Source organism: Apteryx mantelli, chromosome 2 (genome assembly GCF_036417845.1).
Source record: "Apteryx mantelli isolate bAptMan1 chromosome 2, bAptMan1.hap1, whole genome shotgun sequence".
Taxonomy (NCBI): Eukaryota; Metazoa; Chordata; class Aves; order Apterygiformes; family Apterygidae; genus Apteryx; species Apteryx mantelli.
Genome location: NC_089979.1, coordinates 122327954 through 122346298, shown reverse-complemented (window position 1 = coordinate 122346298; position 18345 = coordinate 122327954). Strand labels below are relative to the sequence as shown.

At 42.1% G+C, this 18345-nt stretch overlaps 1 protein-coding gene across 3 annotated transcripts in view; it reads left to right on the top strand.

Annotated features, from left to right (window-relative positions):
• Positions 1–544: 544 nt before the first annotated feature.
• NOD1 (nucleotide binding oligomerization domain containing 1) overlaps positions 545–18345 on the top strand; it is a 30464-nt gene continuing 12663 nt past the window's right edge. For all 3 annotated transcript variants that reach the window (XM_067291431.1, XM_067291430.1, XM_067291432.1), the window contains exons 1-6: positions 545–569; positions 7994–8332; positions 10206–10380; positions 11669–13472; positions 15716–15799; positions 16824–16907. In XM_067291431.1, the coding sequence (XP_067147532.1) occupies positions 8117–8332; positions 10206–10380; positions 11669–13472; positions 15716–15799; positions 16824–16907 (2363 nt within the window). In that variant the 5' untranslated portion in view covers positions 545–569; positions 7994–8116. The remainder of the gene's footprint in view (positions 570–7993; positions 8333–10205; positions 10381–11668; positions 13473–15715; positions 15800–16823; positions 16908–18345) is intronic.

The following is an 18345-nucleotide window of genomic DNA, read 5'->3' as shown; positions in this document are numbered from 1 at the left end:
TTGTTTGGATTTTTATTTTTTGGACTGGGTCTGAAGCCCAGTGAAACCAGTGGTTCTTCCTCTGAGTTAGTTCTGGTGCATTTCTTTTGTGTTTGGGGGTTTTATGCCCCCTCCTCCCCCCAATGAACAGACCTGCCCTCATTTTTTCACAGCGTTGACAATCTCCTGCAACACTGGAGGCTCTTGTACGATTTACAGCCCTTACGGTCCTCGGCACTCCCTGCAGTTAGTCTGCGGGGGGGAGGGTTGCCGCCTGAAAGATGCAAAAGGACTGAACTCCGAGTTACCCGCTGCGGTGCATGCTTTTCCCTTGATACAATCGGCGTCACTGCGCGGCTGCCTAAGCTGGGGAAAAAATCACAAAGTAACAGACTCACCTTGTCTTCGCCGCATGAACCTTTCCCGGGGGGGGAGGCGCCCGTCCCGCGCGTGGCTGCGGGGGGAGACGGGGCCGCGCGGGGGGCGGGCGCTGCCGGCGGGGCGGGAGCGGGGCGGGAGCGGCCTCGGCCTCCCCCAGCGCCGCCCCCCGCGCCGCGCCGCCCTTCGCCCCGTCCCTGTCCGGCGGCGCGGTGAGTGCGGGGTGACCCGCGGGGTCTCACCCCCCGTTGGGGGGGGGGGGGTGAGGCGAGGCGAGGCCTCCGCCTGCGGCCTGGCCGGAGGGAGCAGCGCGGGGCGGGGGGGGTGACCCGAAACGCGGTTGTTTGGTTGGTTGTTTTTTGAGAGGGTTTCGGTGCTTCTTGGGGGGTGGAAAAGCGGCGGGTTTGGGGTTTCTCCAGCAGGGCCCTGCCCTCGCCGCGGGGGCCCGGGGCGAGCCGGCCCCGAGCGGGGGGTTTCGCCCTGCGGAGCAGCCGCGGGCGGCGGGAGCCGGGGCCACGCTCGGTGGCGCCGGCGGAGACCCGCGGCCCCCGGCAGGAGACGTGGCCGGGAGCGGCGCGGCGCGGGAGCGGGGGAGAAGGGGTCTCTTAGCGCTTGGCACAGCTCATTCCTTCCTTTCCTCTCCTTTCCTCTCCTTTCCTCTCCTTTCCTCTCCTTTCCTCTCCTTTCCTCTCCTTTCCTCTCCTTTCCTCTCCTTTCCTCTCCTTTCCTGGAACAACAGATTAAAAAAAAAGAAGTAAAAAGCCAGACAAGTAAACTTGTCTGTAAGTCTGTGTGTATAACCCGGCTTGCGCAGAGGTACGTTTTAGGCCACAGGGCTTTGCTTCCTAAACGTCAATGCAATTCAGAGAATTACTTTTACAGCTTTAATTACAGAATTCAGCGCCCAAAACCCAAGACCCCTCTGACTGAAGGTAATTTCTTTGTTTTTTAGTAGTGGCTCCTTCCTGTGAAAGGTTTCCCTGAAACCAGCCAGAAAGGAGTTACCAGGAAGACATGTAAAATCTTTTAACAGTGATTTGTTAATTCATCCAGGTCTGGAATGTAAGGCCTGATTTGCTTAAAAGTATACTACTAGGAAATGTAGCAGCAAAACCTGCCAAGGATATGAATATTTGTTTAAAAGCATGGGCCTTTTATACACAAAAGCTTCTCAGTCTACCAGGTGCAGGCAGAAATAGTTTCTTCTGTGTTTTTTATATCTGCTGCTCTTCAGACAACTAGGAGTGGCTACAAAAGCTTTTGCTACAATCAAAGGAGAGAGAAAAAAAATCACAGAAAGATGCTGATCTCAGTGACCCCAAAGCAATGCAAAACCACAGGAGCTGTAATAGATTTACGCTAGTGTGAAGTTAGTGTATGGCTCCCAGGACATTTATTGACATAAGTAGCATCGATTATAATAGTTACCCTGAGATTGTAAACTGGGGTATGATGAATGCACTTTAACAGCAGATACAGAATATTATTTGAGATCATTAAGATGTACAGGGACTCTGTGCAAACTCTACTAATGCACCATTTGTGTTACAAAAATAAAAGGCTGTGTTTTTCTTACCTCTGGGAAATACTTTGCATCACTTCTCATCCAGACATGCAGACTTTTCACATGGATATACGTACCCAGTTGCCTCCAATGTCTGTCTGTTGTTTTACTGTTCTTGTACTATCTAAAATACTTGAGGTTCTTTTAAAAGTGAGATTACAGTCAGAAACAGTAACTCTCTAAAACTAATGCTGTGGGGAAATATATTCTCTCTTATTTATTTGCTATATTAAAGGACTGGCTACTGTGGCACGCTTCAAATTGGATGCAGAAAATCAGTCTCTCTTCTGTCTCTTCTAGAGATAGCAAATAGTTGAGTTTAGGCTGGCCTTAGTTTAAACTGCTGTTATTAATGAAAAAGCATGTCAAGATCTCTAGTTCTCCTCTTGTTGTAGTGACTCTGTGGTGGGAGGGTTAGCACTGAAAAATAGCTCTTGTCAGGGAACAGATCTGACCTGGAGACGCAAAGGGCACAGACTCTGATGTGAAACAGCACTGTTTTCCTAGAGCCACCTCTTTAAGAGTGGTTGCACTTTGAATACTGCTGTCAGAAGGCTGCATCAACAGATAGGGGAGAGTCTCTGAAAGGCTCCGCTGGCCCTGGCACCAAGATTTATGCACGTGCTCAGCTGTCGTCCTTGCAAGAGCTGGCTACAAGGTGCTGTGCAAACCCTGAAGACATGCCAGCTGTTGGCTGATAGCTAGTTATATGGCATAGGGCTGCTCTTCACAGGGAACTTAGAGAAACGGTTTTGTCAGGACAGGAAGATAGAGAAGAAGTAATATGGGCCGAGTTTTCAGCTTTTCAGAGATAATCCAGTTTGGTCTTAAATCAGATGCTTTAAAGGAGAGTTGTTAATTAACTTGCACTTTTTATTGGCTTTGCTGCTTCATCTCACACAATCTCCTTGGGAGCAACCAGCTCAGTGAGGGGTTAATTCGTTAGTTTACCCAAATGCAGAAATGTTTTTTAGCTGTCCTAAGATCCTTCAGCCTCTTTACCTACGGCATGTACATTAGGACCTCAGTAAGACCCCACTGTGATAAAAAGATGCAGTAAATTAGTATATTCTTCACTGTCAGAAGACTTGCAGCTCTGACAGTTGAACAGGCATAGGAGTTTCAATAGGAGAGCATGACGATCTTAGCAAAAAGAGGATGTGAGAAGGGCAGGGCCAGAAAGTATGTGTCTATATAGTTGCACAACGCTGAGGATTTTAAAATAGAGGGAAGTCAGTAGAACCACTAGATAAAAGTGCCATTGCCTTTTTCCATCAATGCTTCTGCAGTTTATTGACATAGATAATACAAAACCTTGCTGTAAGCACTGATACTTTTACTGTACCTCCTACTATAACAAATTTCATTTCCCTTTTTCATTTCCCTCCTTATCCCTGGCCTGATACCCCTCTTACTTCCTCTTTGTTATTCTCGGTTATGCAGGCTTATCATATGCCTCTCTTGCCAGTCTTACTATTGCCTCTCACCTCCTTCAGATCCCCATTGACACTTCATTTGTCCAAGACTCTTTCCTGTCTCCTCTTTGCCTTGACAATTGCTGGGTGAGCACTCTGCTCTCTAGTGCTTTGTAATTCCTGGTAGTCTGTTTTCTCTCTTCTTCACTTGACTGAAACTGCTCTCCTCAAAGTGAGTAACTGTATTTCCTCTCCAACATCACTGGCAGGCCCTTGAGTAAGCCATTATTTTTTATTTCTCCCCACATGAACAACATATCCATGTTGTTCCCAGAAAGGAAGGTTTTCACCATACATTTCTGTCCCCTTGTCTACTCATACTACCCTCCTGCTTCATCCAGGTATCATTTCTCTCCATTCCTCCTTAGGTCTTCTGCTGTTTCAGCTGCTGTATCGGGCTTATGAAATTTTCCCTTTCTCCCCACGTTGTGGCCTGTCAGCTGCGTACTCCACGTACATATCTCAGCACTAATATTCATTTCTATAAATAGATGTATTAACAAGCTGCTGCTGTTAGAGCAGATGCTCTCCCTTTATCTTAACTTAGTGATGTCTTCAGAAGGATCCTAAAAGGCTCAAGGTGGCATTCAAAACATGATATAATTCACTAGCTCTTTCAGAAATGGAACAGTTGTTAAAAGAGGCAGTGTTGTCAACAGTAGATGTTTTTAGACTCTGGTCAATGCACTAATCTTGCATTAATGTAGGCACCAGTCTTTTCTACCAGCATTCCCATGACTGATGTCATGTCAATCGCAAGAATTGCCCTGGAATTGAATCCAGCAACTGGAGTGGCCAAGATAAGGGAAAGAACATTATATACACTTCATGGTCCACCAAACAAATGCTTTCACCATGTATTGCTAAGCTGCATAAGCATTTTCAGTTCACCTTTAAGCATAGCGTGTGCGTAACCTAGCATTGTAAAACGAAGAGATCCTTATAATAAGAGACTGAGTACATTGTAATCGTGTGATCCACCGCTCAAAAGACTCATGGTAAACCCCTACAGGACTCTTTCCAGAGAAAGAGATGATGGACAAATGGATAAGTTAGAGCCCTCATGATGTCAACACACTGGCCTCGTGTTTCAAAAAAATGAAGCTAGCAAAACTGAATTGTGTATGTCAGAATCTTCTGGACAATGACTGCCTTTTTTCAAGAGAACAAGCAAAGCCATCCCAGCATGTTTCTTACACTGAGCGGAACTTTTAGGTGCTATTGCACTTAGGGTTGCTACTGTAGAAAATTTTTGTGTTACTTTAGTCTGAATAGGACCTGAAGTTTCTTTATGTGCTGATGCAGTTTGCTACAAACATGCACGTACCTGCCTTGCTATTAACTGCTTGTGACGGGAAGCATTTTTGTTCCAACTCTAGTTAACGTGTTAGTCACTGGTGCAATGTTACTTTTTCTCAATCTGTGGATAGTGGAAATTTCCCATTTTTCTGTTAAAAGAAATGAGTGTAAATTACTGTTTTCTCCAATATCAAATGTTCTTTTTTCTCTCAAAGTTAATATTGCCACTGAAAATATCACTGAGTACATCATTGTGCACTGACTTCACATTGCCAGCTCTGACTTCCTTGCTCTGCATTTTTGCTCTTTGTCCTTCTCTCCCTTGATGCTTAGTCTCACCTTATATTCTTTTCTGATTCCTCTCTTGTTTGTCCACTGGTTTCAGATCACACTGTGTGGAAGAGAACGTGCTCTTTTGCAGTGCACATATTCATACCCCTTCCAAGAGCAACCAAATTCTCTATTGACTTGGACTTAGTTAGATGTAGTGTGGGCATCTCTGAGACTGCTGGTCTTCCCATGTTTTCTTTTTCGTGTTTTTTCACTTTATTTCTTCTTTCTTTTCTTACCGTCTTTGTAGATGGACCTGAAAGAGTAAAGAAAATATTTCTATTTATTTTGTACAGGTGACATCACTTTGGTTCAATACTATGGTTTCCTGGATGTTTGCCTCAGTTTTCCCCACAAACCAGGAAGAAAGAAAATGCATTAGTGTAATGTGGTCCTAGAACAACAAAAGCAAGCAGAAAATGTCGGGTAGACACAATATCTTGAAAGAAAAGGTTTAATGTTTCTTTTGCATGTGTTTTAAGGTGGCCATATCTCTTTAACTAAAAGCTTGCAAAAGCTTTAGAGTAAATGATGTTTTCAACATTGCTTGGTCTTCATGATAGAGTTCATTTATGAAATGAGCTTTCTTGAACAAAGAGATGTGCCTGTGTGGCTTCTAGGAAGCTGAGTGACTCAGAAATCAGCCAGTTCATCTGGTGGGTCATGTGAATAGTGTAATGAAAGATTGATTTGTCTGAGTACATGCAGTCACTTACTCATGTGATGAGAAAGTTTACACTTGGTTACATTCCATTTGGTTAAAGGAGTTTTGCAGTTTTTCAGTTGGCTTTGATCCAGAATGGTTGTGCTAGGGATTTGCCTGGTCCTGGCCATCCGAAGGCTCATCTCTCAATGTAGTTATCATCTGTATCTGTGCAGATCAGCAACCATGAGGTAGGACCTATTGGTTCCTTGAAATCAGAGGAGCTAGTCTGGTTTGCACTGTGGTCATTAATGTAGATAGGCCGTGTCACTAAGATGCAATAGCACAAATTGTGTCTTCCTCCAGCTTCAAGCAGCACAACTGCACTGATGCAGACTGCAGCTTCTGGGGTGCAAACCCCATAGTGACGAGTTTGTGCCAGTAGCAGGTCACCTAGCAGAACCTCTGAGCTGGAAGGCTGTAGCTATACTTTGTCTGGGGAGTGCTGGAGAGGAGCTGAAAAGTTTGCCATCACTGTAAATGTCTTGGGAAATTGCAAGCGTTTTGAAGCAGCAGAGCTGACACCTTTACAGAGTTCTTGAGGAATGGTTTCTTTTTTTTAATATGACTGTAATGCAGAATCTAAGAATGTTCTTCCAAACCTCCCTGGACCTGCTGCGTCAACTGTACTTTTCACCCTGTTATTGTAGGGTGCCAGTAATTCATATTAATCATGCAAATTCTCAGTTGCTTTGTGGAGGTGAGTCAGTAGTAATCTTGTAAAAAGTCACCTTTGTGCATGGGAAATCATATGCATGGGGTCTGAACCTAAATAGGAACTAAATGAACATCATTTTGAATCGTAATTACAATATAACTTCATGCCTACTCTGTGGTTATATTAACTGGAATTCAAAAAACTGTTCAGTAACACTGGGGAGGGATGTATTCCTTGTTCCTACTGCTTTATGCCTTGAAAGAAAAATGACAATAAATGGCCAGTTCAAAAGAGCTCCCAAGAGCTGGTATGGAGAATGAGGGCATACACAGTATATATATTTGCAGACAGGAAGAGAGCATCCATGCTAACAAGTACCAATTCTACACAACATCTCTACAGCAGCGAGGGGTTTTCCTGAGCGCACAGCTGTCTGAATTAATGATCACGTTGTGTCTCTAGGTGTGCATACATGGGCTGAGACTGGGCATTCAGGCATAACTGTTTTGCACAGATTTCAAATTGATGTCTTCATTACGAGCTGCATTGTGTGCAGTCCCTTGCCTTTATGAAGACAGAGGGGGACGGATGCCCAGTCCAATAATGAATATGAATTGTCATGCCATCTTCCAGGCCTAGTTCATCATATGGGGAAAAAGCCTGTGAATTTAGCTATTCTGTGCAATTCCTGCTCAAGTAGAGGTCCTGATTTTTTTGTGAATCCCTAGAGATGAGTTCTTATATATTTACAATTACTAATTGCAGTCCTTGCCGTAACATTGTTATTCTTGAGATCCAGAAAAGCTATATTTCTAGCTCCAACTTTGATAAAATTAACCAAATTAAACCAATGTAGTGGCATTTTCCCTGTTTTACATACTATCTGAGACAGTAGCCGTAAGAGGTAGGAAGTGCTCTGGGCATGTAAGTGGTGTTTTAGCTCTGAAATCTACAGCAGTATTTTCACTGTTAGCATCGTTTCACTCTTGGCCCCCTTAACATCAGCATCTGAGCAGTGGTTTTCCCACAGTCTCATACTGCCGCTCAGACCTGCCCTGAAGCTAAATGCTCTTAGTTTAGCTAAAATGGTCTCAGAGTTCACAAGGCCTCACTTACAGGGACAGTTATCCTGTTGGCAAAATTTTACACAGGGACTGTTGTAATAAAGAAGAAGCAAAGTGAATTGCTACTATGAATTAATTCCTACAGAATTAATTGCTAAGAAGTATAATTTTATTCCATTTATTTCCTTGTCCAGTTGTGTTTGGACAGATGCCCTGTTTTGTCTATTGAAACATGAAAAGCTAATAAAAAACATTCAATTATGCACTAAGAACAGGCAGCTAATAAAGCAGATGCCAGTGTTGTTGTTTGAGGCAAGCTGAGTAAAGTATTTGTATTACAGAGGAGACTGCCTGCAGTAGGTACATTTTTTCCAAAACTCGAGCAAATAAATGGAAGTACCTGAGGAAGAAGTCAGAATTTTTTTGAATAAAGTTGGCAATGGTATTATGCAGAGACTGGAAGTGCTGTTTGATTGCTAGTCGAAGGATGTATCTGCATAGGATAATGTCTAAATTGAGGTTCTGTGCAATTACTTTTTACAGTCTTGGTAATGTGAAGGACAAATTGCCTGTTTCACTGGAATTGACTCCAAGCTGATTCCACACTGCAAATGGACAGTTTGTCAAAGATGAGGCTAGACGGAGCAGCCTCTTGCCATCTCAGCTATGGAAGGCCAGCCTTGTGCTAACCTGGAGATTTCTGGGGAAACGCCTTCAGTGGCAAGTCTTCCATCCTGCATTGCTTTGCTGAAAGTATACCGAGAACTTTTGGTCAGTAAAATCCGAAACACGCAGTGTTTGATTGACAACTTGATTAAGAATGACTACTTCTCCACTGAAGATGCAGAGATTGTTGTCCAGTTTCCAACTCAAGCAGATAAGGTATTCTTTTTATTTCACCAACCAGCTGGAGCTTTTTGTTACTTTCAGCTTATTCCTGGGTTTTATGGGCTTACCTGGTAATTTGACCTCTAATGTCTTTTTCGGTCTGTGTTATACTGGAGTCTCCCCACCCCGTTCCTTCTGGACAAATGTCACCAGCACAACTGGCACTGCTTGTAACAGCCGCTGGCAGTTGTAATGATGAGCAGGGTGATAATTGCTCTTCTGTCCCCCCAGCTGCAGCTTGGTCCTCCGATAAGGAGGTGGCTGTGGTGGCTGCTGGAGTGCAGCTTACTGCACGCAAGCCTTCACAATCATGCTGAGTGCTGCAAGGAAGTCTGCTTCAGGATGCCATGGGACAGATCATCCTGGTGTAGAGCAGGAGAGAGGGAGTTCAATGCTATTTGAAAACTAAACGATTGCACGTTATCCATCTGCACACTCTCCATTCTCTTTAAAGACCTGTGTACATTGCAAATGTTTGTTTATAAAATTGGTATATCCTGACACGTTTCAGTTTTGGTTTGTCTTCAGACATCATTTCCAGACAACATTATTTCCTATCCTTTTGATAGGAGAAAATGATCGGATGTACTCAGTTGCTCTTTGCATCATGACTTAAACTCCTTGCTGGTCTCCCTGACAAACCAGTTACACAGCTTCAGAACAGTGTCGCAATTAGAAGCAGGCAAACCATAAAAAATTCAGAGACCTTGGACTTTACTAACAGTGCAGATTTTCATAAAGTAATCATTCTTGCTGCCAAGTTGAAATGGTAAAACAGCACTTACTCTATGAGAGTCAAAGCTGAAAAATGCAAACTGTGTGATCATCTCTGTTTCCTTTTGTTCAGTATAATATAACTGATTGTCGTAGCAAAGCTGGTGGAAGACCTTGTATTAGGAGTCTAAGCAGAGGCAGAGAGCGGACTCTATGGGAGCTTCGCTGCAAGGCATAAATTTGCTTTTAAGAGCAGACAAATTTTCAAAAAATACCTTTTTTCTTTTTTGCTGTCCCATGGGTGCTTCATCCTGCTTTAAGCTTCCAGGAGACCATAGGCTCTGAAAACCCTTTGTCTGTTTCAGAAGTGAATTCTTGATTAATTTGCAGCACGAAGAGAATCCAGCTGTTCAAAATAGGTCCCCCAGATGACTGATCTGTCCTGTAGAGGGTTATCATGTACTAGCTGCACAGAGATCAGACTCTGCCTTGCCTCTAGAGGTATTGAGTTAGCTCCAAGCTGCTCCAGCTACTGTCTGGTACCCATTAGTTTTGGTAGTGATGGCAGACAATAAGTCCATCATAGCAGAGAGAACCTGCAGCACTGGATTGCTGTGTTTAAAAAAAAAAGAAGTTGTAGGTGTCTGGATCTGCATTAGGATCCAGAGAAGGGACATTCTGTCTATCCACTCTGGATCTGGCTGGACCCTGTGGTAAACCTAAATGTGACTGGGATACTCACAAGTCAGAGGATGAATTTAGGGCACTGAGAAACCTCCTCTTTCTTTTTATTTTAACCAGCATAAGATTTAAAATACACTTTCCAGCTGCGGTATCTAGCCAGGCTGAGGAAATCCTTTGGGATCCCTACTGAGGAGCAGTATTTATTTGTTTTCTTTGTGTTTAGCATATGCACTTAGCTACAAGTTCAGACCTTAACCTGAAGAACTGACTTTCTTGCAACATCCAAACAAACAGGAAGTGATTTTTATGATGGTTCAAATTCAGAACTAGATTTTGAATTCAATTTTCTGAAGTACCAGTTTTGATTCCAGTCCCCTGTTCCAGCCTGAAAAGGATCCTAAAGCAGTCTGGAAGTGTAACTGTGATAAAATGCTGTGCATCAATGACCTTTCACATGTTGTTTCTTCAGGTTCGCAAAATTCTAGACTTAGTTCAAAGCAAGGGAGAAGAAGTTTCAGAATATTTCATCCATGTCCTGCAGAAAGTCACTGATGCTTACTATGAACTTCAGCCTTGGTTGGATGAAATAGGTTACCAGCCTTCAGAAAATATTCATAGTAAACCTGTGGAAAATACAGATCCAGGTAAGGACATGCAGCTATATCCCTTTCTTTCGAACTACCCTGCTATGTGGGAGACTCTAACCAACTGATAGGAGGATAAGAGAGTCTAGGCAGGCACAGCTGGAGAAAATAAATGTGCTTATGCCCTGTTTGCTAACTGTCATAGCCAAATAATTAAAAGGCACATAATCCACTGTATAACACAACAGTCATGTTGAAATATTATCTCCTGTTTTGCTAAAGTCAAGCCCTTTCTTCATTTGTTTGTGGACATAATGGTGCTTCCACCTTGTGCCTGTCATAGTATTGTCTAGGGCTTTGCTATGGTGTATTAACAACCCTGTGATGGATTGGCAATGGAATAGCCAATATTTCACCAGGAGCACAGTCTAGCAACAAAGCAGGTTGCCCAGAGAGGCTGTGCAGTCTCCATCCTCAGAGGTTTTCAAGACCTGTCTAGATAAAGCCCTGAGTAACCTGGTCTGATGTGATAGCTGACCCTGCTTTGTGCAGGAGGTTGGACTAGAGACCTCCTGAAGTACCTTCCAGCCTGAATTATTCTATTCTCCTAGAAGAGATTTTGAGTTATAAGAATTAAAGTATTAAGAATTAAAATCTTGCAGGAATACATATCTTTCTCTCAAGAGGATTTCAATACAAGAATCACTTTGCCCCATCTGAAGTGAAGATTCGGTTGCAATAAAAGCACATGCTAACATAGCACAATAACGATGACTTTTATTGTCATACCACCTTAAAAAAATCTTTTGAAGTGCTTGGGGCCTGGATGCTAAAACACATGCCTTTTATTTGCAAAAATAAAAATTACCAAACAAGCTAGGAATCAATAACCACCTACCTCATAGAAACAGCAGGTAGGCTTTAGCTAGAGCAAGAAGGTAGATGCCACTAACCTGTGGCACTAACCTGTGGCCTACCTTTGCAGGGAGTAAGACAGTCTTTAACAAGGAGGTCAGGGCCTTGGCTTTGAGTCTCATCTGAAAGACAGCAGCTCCTTAATGTACTTCAATGTCTTGAGGTTAGTACTGGCTTCCAGGAAATAGTGACTCATCCATATCTCTTTCATTAGCACCGAATTTTCCCAGTCTCCTGTGAGAACACTTACCATACAAACCTATTTGGTATATAAGGTTTAATGATGGCAGGCCAAGTAAATAGCAGTAATCTGCCAAAGAGCCAGTTTTACAGAAGAATTATTTTAGCTTATCACTCCCTTTTATTTCCCAGGGAGATGGTCATATACTATAGGCTTTGGTCTCTTTTCAGTAATAGTTCACTGTCTTTTTAGTTAGCAGGTATTACCAGAAACTCAGATATGAACTGGGACGGGACTCGAAGTTTGTTATGTCGTATGCTCAGAGGGAAGAGATGCTGCTTGAAGAAATCTACTCTAATAATATTATGGAGCTGGTCAGTTTTACCAATGAGAGTCTAGGCAACGTGTCTCAATTAGAAGCCCTTTTTGATGATACAGTTGGGCTAATTAATGAAGATGGAGAAACCATTTATGTCTTCGGTGATGCAGGAATTGGAAAATCCATCTTGCTGCAAAAGATACAAAGCCTTTGGGCCAGACAAGAGTTGGATATAGGGGCCAAATTTTTCTTCCGTTTCCGGTGCAGGATGTTTAGCTGCTTTAAAGAAAATGAAGCCATATGTTTGAAAGACCTTTTGTTCAAATATAACTGCTACCCAGACCAGGACCCCGCAGAGGTGTTCCATCACATCTTGCAATTCCCTCATACAGTTCTTTTCACATTTGACGGCTTTGATGAGATCTATTCTAACTTTGATCTCAGTAGTGTTCCTGAGATGTGCTCACCCAATGAACCGATCCACCCCCTAGTGCTGCTGGTAAGCCTTCTCAGGGGAAAGCTTCTTAAGGGATCCAGGAAAATTCTTACAGCGAGAACAGGAACAGAGATCGAAAGAAACATCATTAGAAAGAAAGTGTTGCTCCGTGGGTTCTCCAGCGGTAATCTGAAGGAATACACTGCCATGTTTTTCAAAGATGAGGGGCAACGAACACTGGTGTTGAACCAATTGGAAGCTAACCCCAATCTCTGCAGTTTGTGTTCAGTGCCTTTATTTTGTTGGATTATCTTTAAATGCTATGAACACTTCCATTCCATGTTTGACAGCCATGAACTTCCAGACTGTTCTGTTACATTGACAGATGTATTTTTGGTCATGATTGAAGTCCATCTGAACCGATCTCTGAAAACAAGTTTGCTGAAGAACAACACCAGAAGCCAAGCAGAGACATTCAAATCAAGAAAGGAAACTCTTCTGGCTTTGGGTGAAATTGCGTACAAAGGGATGGAGAACTCTTTGTTTATCTTCGAGCAGGAGGAGGTCTCATCAGTGAACATCTCTGAAGAGGATTTGCAATTGGGCTTTCTCAGGACAGTTCAAGGTTATCGCGGCTGTGAAGATCAGTCCACTTATGAGTTCTTGCACTTAACCCTTCAGTCTTTTTTCACAGCTTTGTTCCTGGTTATTGAAGAAAAAGTGAGTACCAAGCAGTTGCTTAAGTTTTTCAATGAATGCTCTTCCACTGAGACTGCACAGCCTACTTGCCTTCGTATTCCTTGGCTGAGAAAACAACTGGCAGGGGAGGATCCTTTCCGAAATAATGAACATTTTCACTTTACCAACCTTTTTCTTTGTGGCCTGCTTTCTAGATCCAAGCAGAAGCTCCTCAGACATTTAGTTCTGCCTGCAGTCATTAAGAGGAAGAGAAAGACGCTCATCACATACCTTGGGGAGAGCATGAAATCCCACCTGAAAGGCCTCTCTCGATCCAGGCTTCCAAACTACAATCAGATTCAGGTGCAGCCCAACTTTGTCTGGATGCTGAGGTGCCTTTATGAGACGCAAAGTGAGAAAGTGGGGAAGTTGGCTGCCAAACGCATGCGTGCCAATTACATCAAACTTACGTACTGCAATGCCTACTCTGCTGACTGCAGTGCTATTTCTTTTGTTGTGCATCACTTTCAAAAGCGCCTGGCTCTGGATTTGGACAACAACAACATCAATGACTATGGAGTAAAACAGCTGCTGCCTTGTTTCAGCAAACTCACAGTGATCAGGTAGGATTCTGTGCAAGCAGGTCCTTGCTTGTCCTTGATTTGTTCCACAAGCTGATTGCTGGACTAGAGGAAGTCAGCTTGAAGCATGAGAGAGATGAGGAGTCTCACTGCTGCTAGGAATTAAAGTGCATTTGGTCTTGAGAGCTGAAACTAAACACTGGAAGTAGCCACAAGTGGCACAATTTGGATTAGAGGTTTGACTATCCCAAAGTCTGCCAGTTTCAAATCTTTTGAAATATTTGTTCATTCAGTCAGAACAGCAGGGACAAGCTGTGAATTTTGAATCCCAGGTGGAGAGGGTGGTAAGAAGTCCTTAGAAGCCTGAACTATTTAGGCCTATAGATTTAGCTAGCTCCATCTCAAATTGTTTTGTCTCAAAAGAGGATTTTTATGGGAGAAAGAGCTTAAGGGAAAGGAAAAAAACAAAAATACTTCCTACTTTACCTGAAGACTGCCTGAGTCTATCTGTGGCCTTGGACATACAGGGTGAGAGAGGATGTACCATTCACAGTAACTGCTGATCAAAAGCTGTGTATTTCTTGCTTTTACATTCTGCCTGGTGGTATGGCTTTGATAGAACAAAAGCGTTCTCTATCAGGGATGCAGTTGAAGTATTAGTTGTGATATTTCCGTGGGCTGGTGTGGAGGGAGGACATGGCCTGGTGTAATTAGAGAGAACTAACTCCACCTCTCTCAGGTCAGATTCTTCCACCTACAGTCCTTTGGGGTTTGGGCCATATAGCTATACCTTGTTTGTCCAAACATTCAGGTGCAGAACTCCAGAAAATTCAAGTATCTTTTTTTTTACTTCATTTAAAAAATACAAAATTATAAATAAAAATATAATTAAAAATAAACTAAGTGTAATTAAAAATTAAAATAGAATTCTAAAATATAAATAAAATATATTTATAAAAAATTTAAACTTTAAAATTTATTTACTTCAGCCCCCTTCAGCCCCCCTTTTTAAACTGGACTTACTCCTCCTAATTGGCTCTGCTCTGCTTTTTTTCCTCGCAAGCCTTTCAAAAATCAAAGCAAGTGACTCTGTTTTTTTCCAGTTGATTGCAAACAACTGACTTTCCAAGAGAGAGAAATATGGGAACTTGGGAATTAAAAGGCATAAGTACGTAAGACAAGAGAAGGAAGAAAATTACAATCTTTGATTCTCTGTCCATATTACATGAACATGGTGTATGCAATGTGATCTTAACACCATCTCCAGTCTGTTCCTTTTTGTCTTTTTGGCTCTTCCTGATGTTAGGACTTTCATTTCTAATGACCAATTTCTGCAGGACAGAAAATGCTGTTTCTACCAGTTTAACCTAATTTCTCCATCCATCCCTTTCAAAGAAGCAGGCTGCTCTGATCTGTAGAAGTTGCCTCTGATTCCTCCTATGTATTAGTGCATTTCAGGGTGACCAAGTTACTAACCAGAGAGAGCCAGGGAAGTTGCTGGTGATAAGGAGCTCCCAACAGTGAATGTTCAGCTTTAGAGTTTGTGTTGAAACTAAAGCTGGTCAAAATGTTTCCACTGGGACAATTTTTCCTAGAAAATGTGATTCATCAGACTTGAAATGTTTCATGGGAACATGTCCATTTGGCCAAGGTGAAAAATCTTTAGAAGTTTCTTTTTTTTAAAAAAAAAGCACTATGAAAAGAAGTATTTTTACTCTGTGAATGACTGACACATTGATTTGTTTTGTGTCTGATTGGGACAATAAAATTAGAAGCATTCAGCACACCCTTGAGACTGCAGTTCCATTTCCTGGCCAGAGCTTTTTACAACCTTTATCCAGCAGAGCCTGAATGTGTTGTGACCTTCAATATGCCCGGTTTTCGCTAGGTACCCAGAGAGAAGGTTGCAGGAAGAGAGGCTTGAAAAACTAGCTTTTGTTAGGATACCAGTTAGAATTTCTTTCTGCAATCACAGAGGGTGGGAGGAGCCTGGGAGGAGGATGGGGTTTTTGTCTCTGGTTTCTGACCTATTGCATTTTGTTTTCAGTCCTATGGACAGCTTCCAGATCATTGCCTTGGAGGTCTGGGGATTTCTGTTTTGTTTTTAAAGTGAACCATGTAAAACTGAGTTCACATTTCCCTTAATGGTTTTTAATATGTGGCATAAGGACCTATTAAAATGTCAGCGGGAATTGCGTAGACCTGCAATCATGCATTAACTCATGGGTGATGAATGCTTGTAATCTGTATTGATTCAAACTCTGTTTTCTTTCCTCTCATTTCAGGCTCAGCGTAAATCAAATCACAGATCATGGAGTAAGGATCCTGTATGAAGAACTCTCCAAATACCAAATTTTGACCTTCTTGGGGTATGTGCCAATTGGGAACAAAACACTAGATATTGATACTAGATAATAAAACTACAGTGCTAACGGTGCTGTCACAGCAAAGGCAGGGTGGAAACCAAAGTTTTCTCCTCATTTACTGAACACAAGCAAGGCAGCATTTTGTGTCAGACATGATTCAGCTGCTGCCCTGTAACAGCTTTTCAGGAGAAGCTTCCTCTCCCATGACATTGGCTCACAGGATGGTATCCCACTGACGTCAAGCCCTTCCATAACACAGTGCAGATCATTGTCAGGTTACTGAACTGCGTGGGCATGCTCAGCTTCACAGCTAGAGCCTTCCACTTTCTCTGCTGTAAACTGATTTATTTCAAATATGCAAAGACGATACAGCTTGATGGAGACTGAGGATCAGAAACATGATGTTTCAGGGTGTCATTTTCATGATTCCCTTTTGTGCAGTCGTGATTTTCATATATAAAGTAGCAGCTTTTTTAAGACCTTGATGAGCTCTTCATCAAGTAGAAGCTAGTAGGCCTGTTAGCTCTGACTTCCCATTCTTGGTTAAGTGACTACATGAAAATGACTTTTTGAAAATTTAGCATAAATACCAAGAATCGTGTCCTTCCTCCAGTGCCCTACTGTAAGTGCATGTGCTGAGGCATCTGATCTTCAGTAATATTTGCAAGGGGATTTTATGACTTCTAAAAGACTAGAAACATTTTTTTGGTGACTTCTCTCCTGACTTATGCAATATTATTTCTGCTAACACAGGAATAAAGAGAAGCTTTGTTTGCCTGGGGAGGCTATTTATTTAAAAAAATATTTAAATATTTCCCCGTGAATTGCAGTCTGATCTCCTTGTATTTTATATCTAGCCCTTCAAAGTATTAGTTCTACATCAAAATGGAAGTGCAAGCAATTGTGAGTATGTACAGAGACATACAAAAAAGATAGATGCTGCATGTGCATTATAAAACATTCAGGATGTAAATATTAAAGTAACAGCATGGATAACCTACTTTTACCAATGTGATTTTCCTTCAAGCTTATACAACAATCAGATCACTGATGTTGGAGCCAAATACGTTGCGAAGCTAATTGAAGAATGTTCAAGCCTTGAATATGTTAAGTATGTTGGATTTTTTTTTCTTTATGCTTCTACAGTATCATAATTAAGGTAAAGCAACTTAAAAGGGAGAGAGAGTGAAAAATATTATATTTCAAATAAAATATAACTTAGGTTGCAGTTACGTACTCTTTTACAATAGTCTGGCAGTGATGGCCACAAGTGAAACTCCTGAATCCATAACCTTTACTAAAGACTGTAGTAGTAGCAAAAGGAGAGTGCGAGACCTATTCTTCACTTAAATCCAGTCAGAGCACCTGAGTGAGGCTTAAATGGTGCATGAACCTTGCAGGCCATTGTAAAGGGTAGATACACTTGTAAAAAATACCAGGCTTCTTTATATCCAGCCTTTTATGGGCAATTGGAATCAGGCTTTGCCAGTGCAATACCTCAGTTTAGAAATTCCCCAAATTCACTTGGTAAGTTGTTCCCATTAATTCCTGGAACTTCCCCTGATTAAAGTGTCCAGCTGTGCACAACACTGGTTTGACATAAAGGTAGATCATTAACCAATGGTTTAATTATGACCATAGCAGAAAATAGAGGTAACTGCAGCAATGTCAACTGCTGGTGTGAATGCAGCACCAGCAGCCAGGGACTTTGGGGTTCTGGTCTTTGTTTCACTGCTAACTTGCTCTGAAACCCCACACTAGCCACATCCTTCCCACTTGAAATATTTATACAGAGTTTTGAAACCCAAGAGGACTCTGGTGACTCTTTAACTGTTTGACACAGTATTGGTGCATTATTTAATGTCTTCTAACTTTCACAAAAAAGCCTGTTGGAGGATGGTTACTTTCAGGTTACATATTAAGCCCCGAGATTATTTTGAGACAAAGTGCCTGTGCATGTGTGTGTAGTCAGTCAGACAAGCCAGTTTTGATTTATGTAAAGGTAGTGGGTTGACTGTGGGGGTTGGTTTTGGTTTGTTCTTTACATTAATGCAAATGCAATTGAGACTTATCCCTTTCTTGAACTCTAGTCATTTGATATCCCCACACAGGCCAAAAAAAGAGAAGGTGTTCTTCTATACAGTGCCAGCTGGAGACATCACTGCATTGAACGATGTCACCACCTATAGCCTATGCGTTGAACAGAGAGACTTGAAATTATTACAGTCTGTGCTTATCAGATGCAATCTCCTCTGGAGCCACACTGCCAAGAAATGTTCTGTTCCCTGTGGCATCATGAAATATGCCATATGTAATTCATGTACCCTGTAGTGGCTGGTGATATTATAAACTAGGCAGGGTTCCTTGTCTTGAGGATCAATTCCTAAGGCTCATTTCTGACATACTGTGAACCAAAAACGAGACTCTACAGTAATACTTCTGATTTGGAGGGCTAACATGCATGAAAGCAGACTCCACACAAAATGCATAAAAGGCAGCATAAAAGGTCAGATGCCTGCAACATTTTGTATTCTAGGTTAATCTTGGAT